General features: G+C 35.7%; 1 protein-coding gene and 1 pseudogene across 1 annotated transcript; both read right to left on the bottom strand.

Moving 5' to 3' along the window:
* Window positions 1-12: 12 nt before the first annotated feature.
* LOC120148336 lies at window positions 13-2137 on the bottom strand (annotated as a pseudogene).
* A 13663-nt stretch (window positions 2138-15800) lies between these two features.
* Window positions 15801-17385, bottom strand: LOC120148394 (mitogen-activated protein kinase kinase kinase 18-like). The gene has a single exon (XM_039161530.1). The coding sequence runs from the start codon at window positions 17322-17324 to the stop codon at window positions 15801-15803; it is 1524 nt and encodes a 507-aa protein (XP_039017461.1). The 5' UTR covers window positions 17325-17385.
* Window positions 17386-18389: the final 1004 nt, after the last annotated feature.

Genomic DNA, 18389 nt, shown 5'->3' with positions numbered 1-18389 from the left:
AACCCAATAAACAATTATTTATAACATGAGCTTTTTGAATGCATGAACTGAGCAGAAAAATAACTTTGACACGATACTACTAATACTACCGGGAAAACCCAGTTGGATGAAATCTCCTCAACACTAAAAACCAAAACGCAAGTCTAACCATGCAAATGTGACCGACATATGACTCAGGGTTTAACCAACCCCTCGACAACCATCCAAACCCAAGTACACAAAAGACCTTGACACATTCCAACCCATAAACTCCCATCTAGTTTCACCTGCAGGAATATGCCAGACACGGCCAAGGAGGTGAAGACAGGTGTTTAATTTCACCACATTCGTCAAAAGCATATGGCATGGAAAACAAACCCAACCTCCTTTCAGGTAGAGGAAGCTGCCTCCCCATCTTTCTGCTCACTATCTGCTTTTCCTGTATTCTCAACTTCGGTTTCCTTTTCTTCCTTCGTGGCAACAGCCTCTCCGGCTTTATCCTCAGCTTTCTTTTCTTCAACGCTCAACTTCTCAAGTGACTCCGCAGCAGCAGATTCTTCTTTGTTTTCCTCTTCCGATTTTTGTGTTTCAGCAATCTCTTGGAACTTTTCCATGAAGGTTTTGCAATCTAATTTTGAGAAAATGTAAAATCAGTAAAAAACAACGGGCTTTATTCCATCAAAGCAAAACAGCCATTGTAATGAAATTGAAAAAGAAGCCAGATCTCAAAGAACCATCATCATCCCTCTATAACCACAATCTAAACCCATTTCTATTAACTCTAATTGATATTCCCTGAACACTTGCCGCTCAAAAAGAAACATTGAAGGCAACTTTCACAATTCCAACCAAACATTTTTCATGGTAAATCAATCTCTAAATCATAGTTATTACATTGATTAAAGAGCCAAACCATATGTATAACTGATTTTATCGGGTCTAAAAGACTTGTAAATTCAGCTCATGGATTCCATCATGCACAATTAAGACAGTTCACAGCCAAATCATATCTAAATGGTATTTGTCAACACTAAAAAAATTAAATTCCACCTTATACAATCTTATTTGTTTTCAAAGAATATAGTAAATATCAAACCCAAGAAAAACATTATAGTTAACATTTGAAAATGCTTTCAATTTCCTTCAAAGTAAGCATGAGCTACCTGAGCAGTGGAAATTTTAAGTAAACAGGACTGTAATAGTACTCAACACTCGAGTGTGAGAATTGTTTGCAACTTCACGATATAAATTAGTAAAATAATATCATTTTTTACCAGCCAATTTTTTGAAACTAATACCAGCACGGACAGAACGAAAAAAAAATGAAACTTCGGTTCCTCTTAATCTAATTTTGAAAGAATAATTAAACAAAATTTTAATAACTACTTGAAAATACCAATGCTCAACTAATCCAGGGTGTGGTTTAAACTTCAAACAAGAATCGAAACACATTCATTCAATTTCATTTAGCGAAGTGTTTTGGAGTAAAATATACTTTCCACAGTTGCAAAACGAATGCAGAAAAGTTCATCTTTCAATTCACCGTCTGCAAAGTCAGCAGCATGCCATAAGCACGATTTATCATTCCCAGCATGCTCCTGAACCGTCATCGTGTCTGCAACACTGCACATTTTTTTTTTGCATTCAAATTATGAAATCCGGAAATAAGAAGAAAAAGCAGAAAGGGAATTGAGGAAGAGCAGATACCCAGATGATTGGCGCAGATCTTGATAGTCTTAGATTGCCTCATAACAAGACGAACTTTTCCAGTCTCTTTGTGCTTGAACAGCTTCGCAGTACCAGCGCCTCTCTCTTTCCATTGATTCCCTTATTTATCAAATCGATACAGCTTCGACTTCCTGGTAAATAAAATTATGTATATTCAGATCATTCGGATCTCTAGAGAAATCTACAAATATTCGAATCCAAACATAAACAAAAGAAAAACACTGACAGATCGAGGATGGCATCTTCGTTTTCCTCGCCGATGATGACAGCGACTTCCTCGAGATGGGCAATAGGGGTGAATTGAGCTCCGGTATCGCCATCATCGGCGGCGCGCTCTTCTTCGTCTTCTCTGTGCTCGTGATCGGGCGCTTTGCTTGCCATAACTGCTTCAGATTTTTCTAAAAAAATGAGTACGGGAGAGAGAGTGAGAGTGAGAGTGAGACTGTGAGAGAGGAAGTGCTTGTTTTTAACTGTTGCAATAACCTGGAAGGCGGCGTGAGATTTACGCTGAATGTAAAGTAGTCGCCAGTCGGGGTTTTTATCGACAATAATAAGAGAATGGAGTTTGGGGGTGGGGCTACTTTAGTCTAGTGGGGATAGGGGCTAGATAAAAAATGTTTTTTAAAATTTGTTTTTCAGAAGTAATTTTAAATTTTAAAATTTAATTGTATAATATTGTATTGAGAATGTAAATTATTATTTTAGATATGATGTTTATGTTATCATTTAAAAATATATACTTAAATTATATTTTTAAAATTTTAATATAATGTAATATAATTAAGATATATAAACTTAAATTATAAAGAAATTAAAAAAATTTATATTAAAAATATTTAATTTTAAAAAATTAAAATAATAAGATAAAAGTTTTAAATAATTTGTTAATCACTTGATTGAAGTTATATCCTAAAATAAATATATTATAAGATAAAAATGAAATTTAAAAAATATAATTTTGACTGTAAAACAGGTATAAATTTTATAATTTTTTAACTTCTGTGTTTGGATTAAAAATTGATTTCCAAATGCGTTTTATTTTGATTAATATTATATTTTAGGCTTAAATGTCCCATTGCCTCTTAACTATGTCATTTGTATCGAGATTTTGTCTTGTTGGCACACAAGACTGATGGACTTTCGAGTATTATGGTTGTGGTTGATAGGTTTTCGAAGTATGCGACGTTCATTCCAGCATCCAAGGTGTGTCCAGCCATGGAGGCGGCTCGACTTTTCCTCAAGCATGTGGTGAAGTTTTGGGGGATGCCGAAAACCATCATTAGTGACCGGGACACACGGTTCACAGGAAGGTTCTGGACGGAGTTGTTCAAGTTGATGGGATCAAGCTTGAACTTTTCCACCGCAGTTCATCCACAAACCGACGGGCAAACTGAGCGAGTGAATGCTTTGTTAGAGATTTATCTGAGGCACTATGTGAGTGCCAACCAACGTGACTGGCCGAAGTTGTTGGATGTGGCCCAGTTTTCCTACAACTTGCAACGGAGCGAGGCAACAAACCAGAGTCCGTTCGAGATCGTGACCGGGCAACAACCGTTGACACCCAATTCCATTCTTCTCTTTGTGAGAGAGTAATAAAGCTCTGAGGCATTTGCTCTATCTTTCTGAGTTCTTTAGTTTCTTTGTTCTTGTTGCCTATCTCGGTGGCCAGGAGTAGCCACCTTCGTGTTAGCACTTCCACACGATAGTCCGACCTTGTCGGCATTCTAAAGCTTCCGCAATCCGAAGCCTTGAGGGCTTGGTTCCAACCTTTGTGAGTTTGCACACTCACTTAGCTTGGGTAAGGCTTACTTAGTCGCCGAGAAGACCGAGGAGCGTCTAAAGCGTCTAAGGCCGCACGACCCGTCAGACCTTGACTCTGATATTCCGACGGTGTGAGGCGTCGAAGTTCTGGGGGCGTGACAACCCTAAAATATTTTTCGATATGTTTTACCCCTCAACTATATATCGTTAATCCGTTTACCTTAAATCGTTAACAACGTTTAAAAAAATTCGGAATAATCAGAACACGCCACATCACCATTTTTTAGATGTTATTTTCTTCAAAAAAAAATTAAAAAGAAAATAAAAAAAGTTATTAATAAAAAATTGTTGAAATAAAACTCTTGAACCGGTTTAGTTCACATTTTTTTTTCAAACCGTCTTTTCCTCTTCTTCTTTGTTTCAATGATTCTCTTTATCACTTCTCACTTAACAGTCGATTTTCTTCTTTTTCTCTTCTTCTTTAATAATCAATTAAGTTTCTTTAACTGATTTTGGAAATGAAAGAGATTGGTTGAACGAATTTTTTTTTTGTTTGTGGTGATTGTTAAAACCCCTAAATCAAAAACTTGGCCGACGAAAGAAAGGTAAGTTTATGAAACTTTAGATTTTTTATTTTTGTGAGAAAAAATTGAAGGTTTCAAAAGATTCTATTAACCAATTCTTTTGAAAGTTGAAGATAAAGCCAAGCCGGTAAGGTACATTTCTTAATATTCTCTTGACAAATAAAAACAAAACAGAAAATTAATATTTCTTAAGATTCATGTTTAAAATATTCATTATTTAGGGAATGGCTTGGTTGGAGTATACTTTGGTAATTCATTTTGGAGGACCTTCACTTGAAAACCTAAGTTGAATTATGTTGGGGAGACAAAAAGATTGAAAGAAAAATTAATCCAACTATGTATGTTATTCTACTATCGTTGTTTTTGTTGAGGATGCAGGGTGATCAACAAATAAAATAGCTTATTTAACATATTTAGAATCATGTTGCAGTTTAGATGGAGGTTTGAGGACATTAAGTTCTGATAATGCAAGTTATTTAAATTTAATTCAGTATTTAAGTAGTAAAGGATAGATACACATATATGTCAACCATGCGTTAGAGTTGGAAAATATAGATTTTGTAGGTGATGAATGTGGGCCAATTGATGGTGATAAAGGTAGGTCAGTTGAAGATGAGATAGTTAACGACTGAAAATGCATAAACCTCTAAAAATAAAAACTCCTAAATTTAATAGACGAGAGATTTAACTGGGAGTTAATCCTAATAATCCCAATGGTTTAGACTAGGGGAGGACGATCGACGACGGCGATGAATTATTAGCCATTTTAGCAGAGTCACGAGACTGTCATAGTTTTTTTTTTTTTTGCCCTTGAAGCATAACCATGCGAGGGGTAGGAGAATGAAGGGGACGCGTAGGTGAGAGTGAGGTGGGTCTCACATAAGTTTCTTATAAAAAATATTTTTTAAAATTATTAGAATGTGACACATATTACTTAATAGGATATTTTTAGTGGTTGTTATATTTCGAGCACCTAAAATGATAATGTTTGTAACGTTAGACATTTGGATCATTCAAAAATAGTTTGAGCATCAATTTATGAAAAATAATATAATTTGAATATTCATTTTATACTTAAGTTAATTTAAATTTATCGTGAATTTTAAGAAGAAAATCGACAAAAATTGTAACACCCCTAACTCATATTCGACCCGAATACAAGTCCGAGATGTCACATTGACTTTTCAAACTTTGATTCTTAAAGAAAAATCCCGGGAATTTAAAACTTTCATTAAAACAAAATACTTTAATTTACATAAAAGAGACCACTTAATACAAAATCGATCAGAGCATTCGTAATTAACCACTTATTACATATCAACACTTTATACACAACAAAATACCTACTTTGTCAATTACTTCTGATCTGATTTCTTAGTAATGTTGTTGTCCGTGCCACTTCTATTTTGAATCTTCTTATTTCTTGGTACCTACGTGTAAATCACTTACACGCTAAGTCATAGACTCAGTGAAGCAATAAATGAATATGCATTCTTACCAATTCCTCCATGACATTTCAATATGCATGTATCTATTACACAATAACATATATAATCATATCATGCATATACAAAACTTATCTTCTTGTACCACTTTAACTTTACTTTGTATTTCAATTGCTCATGTATATTATTGAGAATAGAGGTATGTGAGTACATAGAGGTTGTGCACTAATGATGTCACCACAGCTCGTATCAATTCCCTCATGGGGCACCGAACCTTAGTTCAGTATTTGTCCCGAAGGACTGTCATATATGTCCCGTAGGACCACTACATCCCGAAGGACTATATCCCGAAGGACTATTATACCCTCGACTCTTGGCATGCCAATTACACATATAGCTCTCATATTGTATACTATGGGCATCATTCTTATATTTCATATGGTCATGTACTCATGTCATTTCTCTTGTGATCATGTAGCTCATGTCATTTCTCTTGTGATCACGTAGCTCATGTCATGTTCTCATATCACATGTGTATTTGAATCTATTCATATATATATACATTATTTATCCAATCACTGAACATATATATGTCTGATGCATGTATTACAATAATTATCATGTATGCATGTTCACAACTATTGTACTATGAAAATCAATATAGGAATTAGACTTATCACAAGTTTTATTCCATTATACTATACATATAGTATGCACTCACCTTAGCTTTACTTTGATTCGATTCTAATCCTTTGATCGTTCCGGAATAAGCTTACTTTTAGTATCTATATAATCAAACATGGATCAATATCAGTATTATAGCTAATATACTCTAATGGTTCACTCTTTAGATTAAGATAAATACTAATTTCCTCTTTTAATGAAGGTATGCATCGATGTTTTATTATTAATGGAATGCATCGATGCATGCCTTATGCATCGATGCACTAATTGCATTCGATGTTTATATTTTAAAAGAGTGCATCGATGCACTACCTGTGCATCGATACACCTTCAAACAATTTCTAGGTTTTAACCTTGATGAATCGATGCACTATGAATATGCATCGATGCACTCTGCCCAGAATCCTCTTTTTGAACCCGAAAATTCATTCATTTTGGATTAAATCCTTCATGTTTAATCCCCTTTTTCATTCTTAACTATAGTACACATCCTTAAACCAATTTATACTTATTTATTTCATCTTAAACCTCCAAATCCTATCCTTCATATGTAATTCAAGAATTACATCAATAATTCAACATGTTTGAATTCCACTTTTAACACTTCGTATATCTTAACTAGATTGATAACAAGTCAAATTTAACTTTCAATTCTAGTTATGAACTCTATTCCAAGATTTCATTTAAGAACTTCAAATCTTAAATCTCTCCTAACTCTATCATCCTTTGATGTTAAGATAACTTAAGCTTTCCTTAAGCTTAGTTATCATCTAATAATCAAAAACCAATCTTAAATTTAACAAGAAACTCAATTATCAGAAATCTTACCTTTGCTTTGGTTCACACGCACAAGGAAGAAAGAAGAAGAAGAGAACTCTGGAAGCCTTGGGTGTTTTCTCCCCTTCCACCCACGTGTATCCTTATATATACATACTTATCCCTTCTTTAATTATTTTTCCTTGCAATTACTCTATTGTCCTTTCATTCCTTCTTCCTTTCAATTCCATCCTACACAATAATTTTACATGTAAATCTTTATACTATTCATTCATTTTATTTTAACCACCAAATTCTGAGACTTTACAATTTAATCACTAACCCGGTATTGAGGATGTTACAACTCTCTCCCCCCTTAAGAAAATTCATCCTCGAATTTTCATTATGCAAAGAGGTAGGGGTACTTAATCCTCATGTCCTCTTCACGTTCCCATGTTGCTTCCTCTACTTTGTGATTCCTCCACAAGACTTTAACCAATGGAATAGTCTTGTTCCTTAGTTGCTTGACTTCGTGAGCTAATATTTGAACAGGTTCTTCCTCATAAGTTAAATCTAGTCGAACTTCAATTTCTTCAGGAGTCACAATGTAGGATGGATCAGATCGATATTTCCTAAGCATTGAGACATGAAAGACATTGTGTATCTTTTCCATTTCAGGTGGCAAAATTAGCTGATATGCTACTGGTCCTACTCTCTTAGTAATCTCGTAAGATCCAATGAATCGAGGACTCAAATTTCCTTTCCGTCCAAACCTCAATACTTTCTTCCACGAAGACACTTTCAAGAACACTTTATCTCCGACTTGAAATTCAATTTCTTTCCTTTTTAAATCAGCATACGATTTTTGTCTATCAGCTGCAGCTTTTAGATTATTTTGTATTACTTGAACTTTTTCTTCTGTAATTTGAATCAACTCAGGACCAATAACTTCTTGATCCTTAAGTTCATACCAGTTCAAGGGCGTACGACATCTTCTTCCGTATAGAGATTCATAGGGAGCCATTTTGATGCTTGACTGATAACTATTGTTGTACGCAAATTCAGCAAGTGGCAAATACCTTTCCCACGATCCTTTGAATTCAATGACACAAGCTCTTAGCATATCCTCCATAATTTGAATAGTTCGCTCGGATTGACCATCGATTTGAGGATGAAACGATGTACTGAAGTTCAACCGAGTTCTCAGTGCTCCATGTAATGACTTCCAAAACCGTGATGTGAATCTAGGATCTCGATCAGAAACTATGGAAATAGGTACACCATGCAAACGTATAATCTCTCTAATATACAGTTCCACATACTTATCCATGGAGAAATCAGTTCGTACCGGAATAAAATGGGCTGATTTAGTCAATCTATCTACGATCACCCAAATTGAATCCTTTTTGTTCGGAGTTAAAGGCAACCCCGTCACAAAATTCATCATTATGTTTTCCCATTTCCATTGAGGAATTAAAATTGGTTGTAACAATCCTGATGGAACCTGATGCTCAGCTTTGACTTGTTGACAAGTCAAACACTTTGATACAAATTTCGTAATGTCTTTCTTCATTCCCGTCCACCAATATCGACTCTTGAGATCCATATACATTTTGTTCCCTCCCGGATGCATTGTCAATGGACTACAATGAGCTTCCGTTAACAAATCATTCTTTAATTCATCATCATCCGGAATTACTAATCTTTCTTGATAATACAAATTCTCATCAGACTTAATCTCATAATCCGTACCCTCTCCATTCCTTATCTGTTGTATCTTCTTTAAACAATTTACATCTTTAGCTTGTAATTATTTAATTCTATCTAGTCATGCTGGCTTGACAGTCACTTCTGCACAAATTGCACCATTTTCTCTTAACGATAACCTAGCATCAAGAGCTTGCAAAGCTGCAAACATCTTTCTACTCAATGCATCAGCTATCACATTTGCCTTTCCGGGATGGAAATCAATCACAACATCATAATCCTTAAGAAATTCCACCCATCTTCTTTGTCTTAAATTCAACTCTTTCTGAGTCATCAAGTATTTTAAGCTATTGTGATCCGTATACAAGTAGCACTTTTCACCATACAAGTAGTGACGCCAGATCTTTAAAGCAAACACTACTGCCGCCATCTCTAGGTCGTGTATTGGATAATTCTTCTCGTGCGGTTTTAGTTGTCTCGAAGCATAGGCCACCACCTTGCCTTCTTGCATTAATACGCATCCCAAACCACTATGAGACGCATTACTATACACTATAAAGTTCTTGCCAGACTCGGGTTGAACTAACACTGGAGCTTCTGTAAGAATCTTCTTTAACTTTTCAAAACTCTCTTGACATTCTTGAGTCCAAACAAATTTTACTTCATTTTTCAACAGTTTAGTTAGGGGTAATGCTATGATCGAAAAGTTTTTAACGAACCTTCGATAATAACCAGCTAACCCCAGAAAACTTCTAATTTCTGATACATTCTTTGAAACTTCCCACTCCAGAATAGCTTTAATCTTATGGGGATCCACTCGAACTCCTTCTGAAGAAATTACATGTCCAAGGAATGTCACTTCATTCAACCAAAATTCACATTTAGAAAATTTAGCATAAAGCTTCTTGTCTCGTAAAATATGTAAAAACAATCTGTAAGTGTGAACTATGTTCTTCTTCTGACCTTGAATATATTAAAATATCATCAATAAACACCACAGCAAACTGATCCAAATAAGGTTGGAATATCCTGTTCATTAGATCCATAAAAGCAGCTGGTGCATTCGTAACTCCAAACGACATCACGATAAATTCATAGTGACCATATCTTGTTCTAAACACCATTTTTGAAATGTCTTTCTCTTAATGATAACCCGAACGTAGATCGACTTTTGAGAACACTGAAGCTTCCTTTAGTTGATCAAATAAATCGTCAATTCGGGGAAGTGGATATTTGTTCTTGATGGTCACTTTATTGAGCTGTCTGTAATCGATACAAAGACGCATTGATCCATCTTTCTTTTTAACAAATAGAACTGGAGCTCCCCAAGGTGATACACTTGGTCTAATAAACCCTTTATCTAGTAACTCCTGTAATTGAATCTTTAATTCTTGCAACTCTTTTGGAGCCATCCTGTATGGTGTCATTGCAATGGGCGATGTTCCCGGTATTATCTCAATCTGGAATTCTACCTCTCTGTCCGGAGGTAAACCTGGCAACTCTGCAGGAAATACATCGGGAAATTCTTTGACTATAGGATTTCCTTCAACCCCTTTCTCCTTGGTTCTAACATCCAGCACATTAGCAATGAACCCTTGACATCCTTGTAGCAATAACTTCTTGGCCGACATTACTGAAATTACATTTGCCAATGGATTTCATTCTTCACTAAATGCCACCACATCTACCCCTTCTGGACTTCTCAGCGTTACTCTTTTCAACCTACAATCGACATTAGCGTAATAACGATATAACTAGTCCATTCCCAGTATCACTTCAAATTCGTCGAAAGGTAATTTCATCAGATTAGCAGGGAATTCAATTACCTGAATCCGTATGGGACACCCTCGGCTTACCAAATTTATATGAGCACTGTGCCCTAATGGGTTTGTCACTATCACCTCATTGCTAGTAGTTTCTAACAGAATGTTAAATTCTTTCACTAGCTTACTAGTAATGTATGAATATGTAGACCCCGTATCAATCAATACAATAACACATTTTTCAAACAATAGAAAGGTACCTGTTATAATATTTGGGTTATCACAATCCTCATTGGTCTTGAGGTTATACACTCGAGCAGTGGAGTGTATCTCCTGTTGAGCAGAGGATTCCAATTGGCTTCTTCCTCTGCCTCTATCTCTTCCTCTATGGCCTAAAAAAATAGATCTCTCTGGCTGTGTAGATTCACTGTTTAACATTGGACAATCCCAAAAAAAATGCCCAGCGTCCCCACATCTAAAGCAGACTCCAGAAATCATCCGGCATATCCCTGAATAATTCTTTCCAAAATGTGGTCATTGTCTGGCTTAACTCTGATTAGATCTCCTAGCTCCAGATCCCACTGACTGAGTTTGTCTACCTCTTATCTGATTTGATCCTCTAGTAGAGGATGCCACTGACTCTGATCTAACTTGGGGTCGAAAACCAGCATCTCTGCCCCTTTTTGATGGTGCGAAACTCGAAGAAGCACCCAATCTTTTGACTGCTGAGCTCTCGAATTTTCAAACTTCTCGTTCTGAGCTCTTTCCAAAGCCTTGGCACGGTTGACTACCTCTTGAAACGAGGATAAATTCAAGATAATTAACATTTCCTTCAACCGATGATGTAACCCCTCTACAAACCACTCACAAGTATCATTCTCCGTAAGAATTAACTCGGCAGCAAAGCGGCTCAACTTATTGAATTCACACTCGTACTCATATACAGTGTGATTTCATTGCTTCAGATTCATGAACTCTTGCTTCATTTGACGAACAAATTGATCCCCGATATACTTATGCTTGAATTCTTCTAAAAACAATGACCAAGTTACTTGGGCGTTAGACATCCTCAATGTAACATTGGTCCACCAGATCCTTGCTTGTCCTCTCAACAAGAAAATTACTCCATTCAGCTTCTCAGCATCAGAACAATGAAGTCCCGTAAGCATGACCTTCATGTCATTAAGCCAAAGGTCCGCAGTAACAGGACATTCATCGGCTTCCCCTCTAAACTCTAGAGCTCATAATCCCTTCAACTCTTTCGCAACATTCATTTTTGGAGTTGAAGTAACAGGAGGTTGGAAACACATCAATATCGCATCTAACGTTCTAAAGAATATATCTTGATCATTTACAGGCATTCCAGAGGATGTCTGTTCTTCACTCTGCCTGGCCAGGGCAGGTGAATTATTGCTATCAGCGGGTCTATCATCTCCCGCTTCATTCCTAGAACTACCTCGTTCGGACATCTATAAAAATGCAACCATATAGTTCTATTAGCAAAACAACATACTTACTATTCCATCAGATCAGAAGTTTCTACTATTTTGTTTGTATATATACATTATCAGACACTCTAGACTCTGGTTTATGCCGAGAATCGACTAAACCGTAGCTCTGATACCATTAAATGTAATACCCCTAACTCATATTCGACCCGAATACAAGTCCGAGATATCACATTAACTTTTCAAACTTTGATTCTTAAAGAAAAATCCCGGGAATTTAAAACTTTCATTAAAACAAAATACTTTAATTTAAATAAAAGAGACCACTTAATACAAAATCGATCAGAGCATTCGTAATTAACCACTTATTACATACCAACACTTTATACATAACAAAATACCTACTTTGTCAATTACTTCTGATCTGATTTCTTAGTAATATTGTTGTCCGTGCCACTTCTATTCTGAATCTTCTTATTTCTTGGTACCTACGTGTAAATCACTTACACGCTAAGTCATAGACTTAGTGAGACAATAAATGAATATGAAACAATATCCTCATGAATATGCATTCTTACAAATTCCTCCATGACATTTCAATATGTATGTATCTATTATACAATAACATATATAATCATATCATGCATGTACAAAACTTACCTTCTTGTACCACTTTCACTTTACTTTGTATTTCAATTGCCCATGTATATTATTGAGAATAGAGGTATATGAGTACATAGAGGTTGTGCACTAATGCTGTCACCACAGCTCGTATCAATTCCCTCATGGGGCACCGAACCTTAGTTCAGTATTCGTCCCGAAGGACTGTCATATATGTCCCGTAGGACCACTACATCCCGAAGGACTATTATACCCTCGACTCTTGGCATGCCAATTATACCTATAGTTCTCATATCATATACTATGGGCATCATTCTTATATTTCATATGTTCATGTACTCATGTCATTTCTCTTGTGATCATGTAGCTCATGTCATTTCTCTTGTGATCATGTAGCTCATGTCATGTTCTCATATCACATATCATATCATATGTGTATTTGAATCTATTCATATATATATACATCATTTATCCAATCACTGAACATATATATGCCTTATGCATGTATTACAATAATTATCATGTATGCATGTTCACAACTATTGTACTATGAAAATCAATATAGGAATTAGACTTATCACAAGTCTTATTCCATTATACTATACATATAGTATGCTCTCACCTTAGTTTTGCTTTGATTCAATTTTAATCATTTGATCGTTTCGGTATAAGCTTACTTTTAGTATCTACATAATCACACATGGATCTATATCAATATTATAGCTAATATACTCTAATGGTTCACTCTTTAGATTAAGATAAATACCAATTACCTCTTTTAATGAAGGTATGCATTGATGCACTACTTGTGCATCGGTGCATAAAATGCATTCGATTTTTTATTATTAATGGAATGCATCGATGCATGCCTTATGCATCGATGCACTAATTGCATTCGATGTTTATATTTTAAAAGAGTGCATCGATGCACTACATGTGCATCGATACACCTTCAAACAATTTCTGGGTTTTAACCTTGATGAATCGATGCACTATGAATATGCATCGATGCACTCTGCCCAGAATCCTCTTTTTGAACCCGAAAATTCATTCATTTTGGATTAAATCCTTCATGTTTAATCCCCTTTTTCATTCTTAACTATAGTATACATCCTTAAACCAATTTATACTCATTTATTTCATCATAAACCTCCAAATCCTATCCTTCATATGTAATTCAAGAATTACATCAATAATTCAACATGTTTGAATTCCACTTTTAACACTTCGTATATCTTAACTAGATTGATGACAAGTCAAATTTAACTTTCAATTCTAGTTATGAACTCTATTCCAAGATTTTATTTAAGAACTTCAAATCTTAAATCTCTCATAACTCCATCATCCTTTGATGTTAAGATAACTTAAGCTTTCCTTAAGCTTAGTTATCATCTAATAATTAAAAACCAATATTAAATTTAACAAGAAACTCAATAATCAGAAATCTTACCTTTGCTTTGGTTCACACTCACAAGGAAGAAAGAAGAAGAAGAGAACTCTGGAAGCCTTGGGTATTTTCTCCCCTTCCACCAACGTGTATCCTTATATATACATACTTATCACTTCTTTAATTATTTTTCCTTGCAATTACTCTATTGTCCTTTCATTTCTTCTTCCTTTCAATTCTATCATACACAATAATTTACATGTAAATCTTTATACTATTCATTCATTTTATTTTAACCACCAAATTCTAAGGCTTTACAATTTAGTCACTAACTCGGTATTGAGGATGTTACAAAATTGGCCCAAAAAAGTAAATAGTTTTTTTTATTTAGCCCATTAGAGCAAGGAAAAATTTATTTTAGGATCTATGGTTTTTTCTACAGTAACATGGAACTCGTCACGTCGAGATGACGAGTTATAATAAAAAATATTTTTTATTATAACTTTTTACCTCGATGTGATAAATTTTAATAAAAAATTATATTTTATTTGAACTCGTCACCTCGGCGTGATAAGTTCCAATAACACTGTAGAAAATATCGTAGGTCCTAAAATAAATTTTTACTTGCCCTAATGGACTAAAAAAAACCGTTATCTTTATTAGGATATATTAGCCAAGAAAATCTTATTTTTTTAATTTAATTTTTATCGCTAAAATTAATAAAGTTAACCGTTTATAATATTTGAGTCAACCATTTGAATCATTTGATCATATCAACTCTTGGTATTGTTTCATTCATCTTATTTTTTTCTCATATCTCTAAGTTTTATTTTGTAGATATATTGTTTGTTATTTTATTTATTTTTATAATTTTTACATTTTCTTAGAAATGATGAATGTGTTATTTACTCTTATAATATATTATTAACTATTATTGTAGCATGTTTTTGTCCTATTTTTATAATACATTTCAAGGTTAGATTTATTGATGTCTTTCTACTTAATAATTATGTGATCATTTCATTGACTCATTCTTATCTTTGAGCCTTGAATTTTTTTATATTGATAAATACTCGCAAGTCATAATCATCTTATATTTATTGTGTTTCGTCTTATATATATATAATCATCTCACAAATATCTAAAATTAAAAAAAAAATTAAGAGCAGTACTCCTCCCTCTCAATCCATCCTTGTGATGGTAAGTACTGAAATCCATTTTTTTATTGTGCTCACACTGAATTTTATTATTTGAAAAATATATTTAAATTCTTTGTATACAAAACTTTTAATTTGAGTGTTAAAAATTTCATAACTTTCTCAACTCTTTTACACAAAATAACCGACTTCGCGGGAAACTTGAATGCGAACAAGGATCCAACGAGAAATGAAATGAATCTAACATCATAAGACGATGAATATGAACAATTAGTTGTTATTTCAAGGTTTCCCGATGTTTGTTGACGAAGCATAATCTTGTTTCAAGGACTGGATAGAGACCATGGATGGACCTGGATTGAAATCAGTCTCTTTCATTTCCCGACCAATCACGAGGTTTTACATTTATTCGGTTTCTATTAATCTCTTGTTTCCTGTCACCCAAGCAAACATGCGTATTGGAGCACTTTTGTTGAATGGAAAGATATCCATTCCCACACTCACACGTCAACTTGAACCGACACAATATAGTGGTGTGCCTTTTCACATGCCCGATGGTCAATAAATCAGCACCGTAATAGCTAATACCAGGAGACAAGAGGCAGACGATTTGGATTTTGGATGCGCCTTTCGGTGCAAACAGATTTTTGGTTTCCAAATCCTTAATTAGTTTCCTCAAATTGCATCCTCTTCTTATCCTTTTCATCTTGGAATCACTTTTCGTCGGCCTTAGTGTAAACCAACTTGAATTAAGAAGTTGGCCAACAATGCGTGCCATTGTCAATGATAGCGGTCTATGACAAAGCCTTCAACTTTTGTCGAATGCCTTGGCTCTGTGATGGCTGAGAAAATTTCCTTCCAAACCAGGTTTGATTTGACCAAAAAACTTAGGCTGAGAATGAAATGCGGAGAATATGGATAATTGAAAATTATCAATAAATTGTATATGAATATTCTTAAATTACACAAAAATAGTTGTGATAATAGTTTACAAAATCTGTATATTCCCAACTCCCCCATCCCCACCGCTAATTCCACCTTTCGTGACGTTTCTGGATGGGAAGAATCAGCCCAGCAGTTGCACCGTAGCGCACCACCCCGCCATTTTTGCCCTTTCACACCCTTGTAATTACCACATTGCCACACAACAGTGTTACTGTTGCCCATGTCATCAAACGAATCGAACAACACCCTTTCCTTCTCTGTTCTCATCGATTCCGGATATTCCGTACTTGTCCCTTCGTCACAGTTCACACACGATTCTGGAGAGTAACCCCTTATGGTCACCCATCCGTCTAATTCCCAAATTGCCCTTGCTTCCGTCGCTAATTTACCCATCCTCTCTCTCGCTGAAGCTTCAGAATTCTCCGTATTTTCGTCTTCTTCGAAATCCGAGCTGGAGAAATCGAGAACGCGGCGGGGAGATGATCCACCGATCATATTCGGCGCTGAAGCCGATGCTACGAATGGATGCTGCAGCAGTTGATTGCTGCTCCACCTCTGGTTCTGATCCCTTCTCAAGCACTTATCCACGAAATCCTTACCGACTTCGGATAGCTGAGTCGGTATCTCCGGCAATTCATCTGAGTTAGCAATTCGATTCAGTGAGTTGAAGCCTTGGTCCTTCCAAGCAGGCTTCCCGGTGACCATTTCGATGACGGTACAGCCTAAGGACCAAACATCACTCTCCGGTCCTTGATAATCACCGCGAATCACCTCCGGAGCCATCCAGAGAGGACTTCCACGTGGCGATATTATGGACCTATACCTGTCACTCGAGCTTTCATTTTTAATCTCAGTCGTCGCTGAGCCGAAATCCGCCAGCTTTACGGATGCTGAATCATGGCCCACCAAAACATTTTTTCCTTTCACGTCACAGTGAACAATGCCTTCACTGTGCAAGTAATTCAACGCCGAAACTAAACACCGCGTGTGCCACCGCAAAATCTTCTCCTCCACGTCAGCCAATCGGGATTTAACAATGGCTTCGTCAGCAACTGTGCCACCCGGTAAGTACTCCATGTGCAGATTCCGGTAAGTCGTCGTCTGCGACTCGCTCGTGGTCACGTCATCGCCGAGATACTCAACGACATAGGGAGAGGACAGCGAACGGAGGATCCTAATTTCGTTGTCCAAAGACTCCAACTGGGTAGGAAGACATGTCGCTAAGTCGACGGACTTAACTGCAAAAAGAGCACCGTCGGATTCATTGGTTGCCAATGTTACAGTACCAAAGGAGCCTTTGCCTAAACACTTCCCTCTGGTCCAAGAAATCTTCTCGGTACCGCTCATCTTTTCCTCCATCTCTGAAACTCAAGAACTCTCTTCTTTTTTCGGTTTGTATTTCTTGAGGGTTCAACTGGTTTAAATACCTAGTCTTACGTGGAAACTACAAATGGATAATTCGGATAAGGGTTTGACAAATGGCGCGACAATTGTTTTCCTTTGAACAAGGCATGTTTTTTTTATGTGAAAGAAATGGGAGGAGGGATGGAGGGGTGGAGGGTGATCCTGGGTTTTATCCTTAAACCGAGGGCCACGTGGAGTTAATGAGAGCCGTTGATATGATTGGGAATGGGTATTTTACTTGCAAGATTTGATCTTGCCTTGTCGGGGGGTTGGTGTTTTTTGACATATAGTTGTCATAGTAGTAGCTTACACGGTTCAGGGAAACCAAAATTGTAGGTGGGCAATAGCATATTTCCAAGCCAAAATCACCCACTTTAAACGTGTCTCAAATATTTATGTTTAATATTATAAAAAAAACAAATATTTATGTTTAAAGTAGAATTAAAACTCATTTTCACACTCCACATGGTATTTTGATTTAGAGTATTAGGTAGCAAAATCCACCGGCATCAACATAATCAAATACGCTTTGTCTAAAAACAGGGTACTACTAACAACACTACATGGTGTCCACCTAAGAAAACGAGTAGTCAAGCAAAAAAGATGGGGATGCGACGTGGTTGAGAAGTAAGGAGCAAGGAGAAAATAATGGTAGTAATAAAATTTGAGAGTGGTGCCAATTGAGGATGTTGTTTGAAACCCAAGGCAGAAAATGGTACGTACACGTCGCAACTAGAAAGAACTGAGTAATGCTGGTTGTGAGAGATGTCAATTTTTTCATTCTCCCCAACATGTCCGAGTTTTGCAATTAGATACATAAATTTTATGATATTATTAACAATATCATAATTTATACTATATATATTTCATAAACAAATTTAAAAAAATATATAGAAGCAAAACTTATTATTTAAAGACTTGTCATATTTTGATTCAAGTGGTAAAATAAGATCTCCACAAACATTAAGTTTCATTTCATGTAATTTATTTTAAGTATTCTATTTTAGTCATCGTTATGTT

This window comes from Hibiscus syriacus, unplaced genomic scaffold (genome assembly GCF_006381635.1).
Source record: "Hibiscus syriacus cultivar Baekdansim isolate YM2019G1 unplaced genomic scaffold, ASM638163v2 tig00110956_pilon, whole genome shotgun sequence".
Lineage (NCBI taxonomy): Eukaryota > Viridiplantae > Streptophyta > Magnoliopsida > Malvales > Malvaceae > Hibiscus > Hibiscus syriacus.
This window is presented reverse-complemented; position numbering and strand designations above follow the sequence as displayed.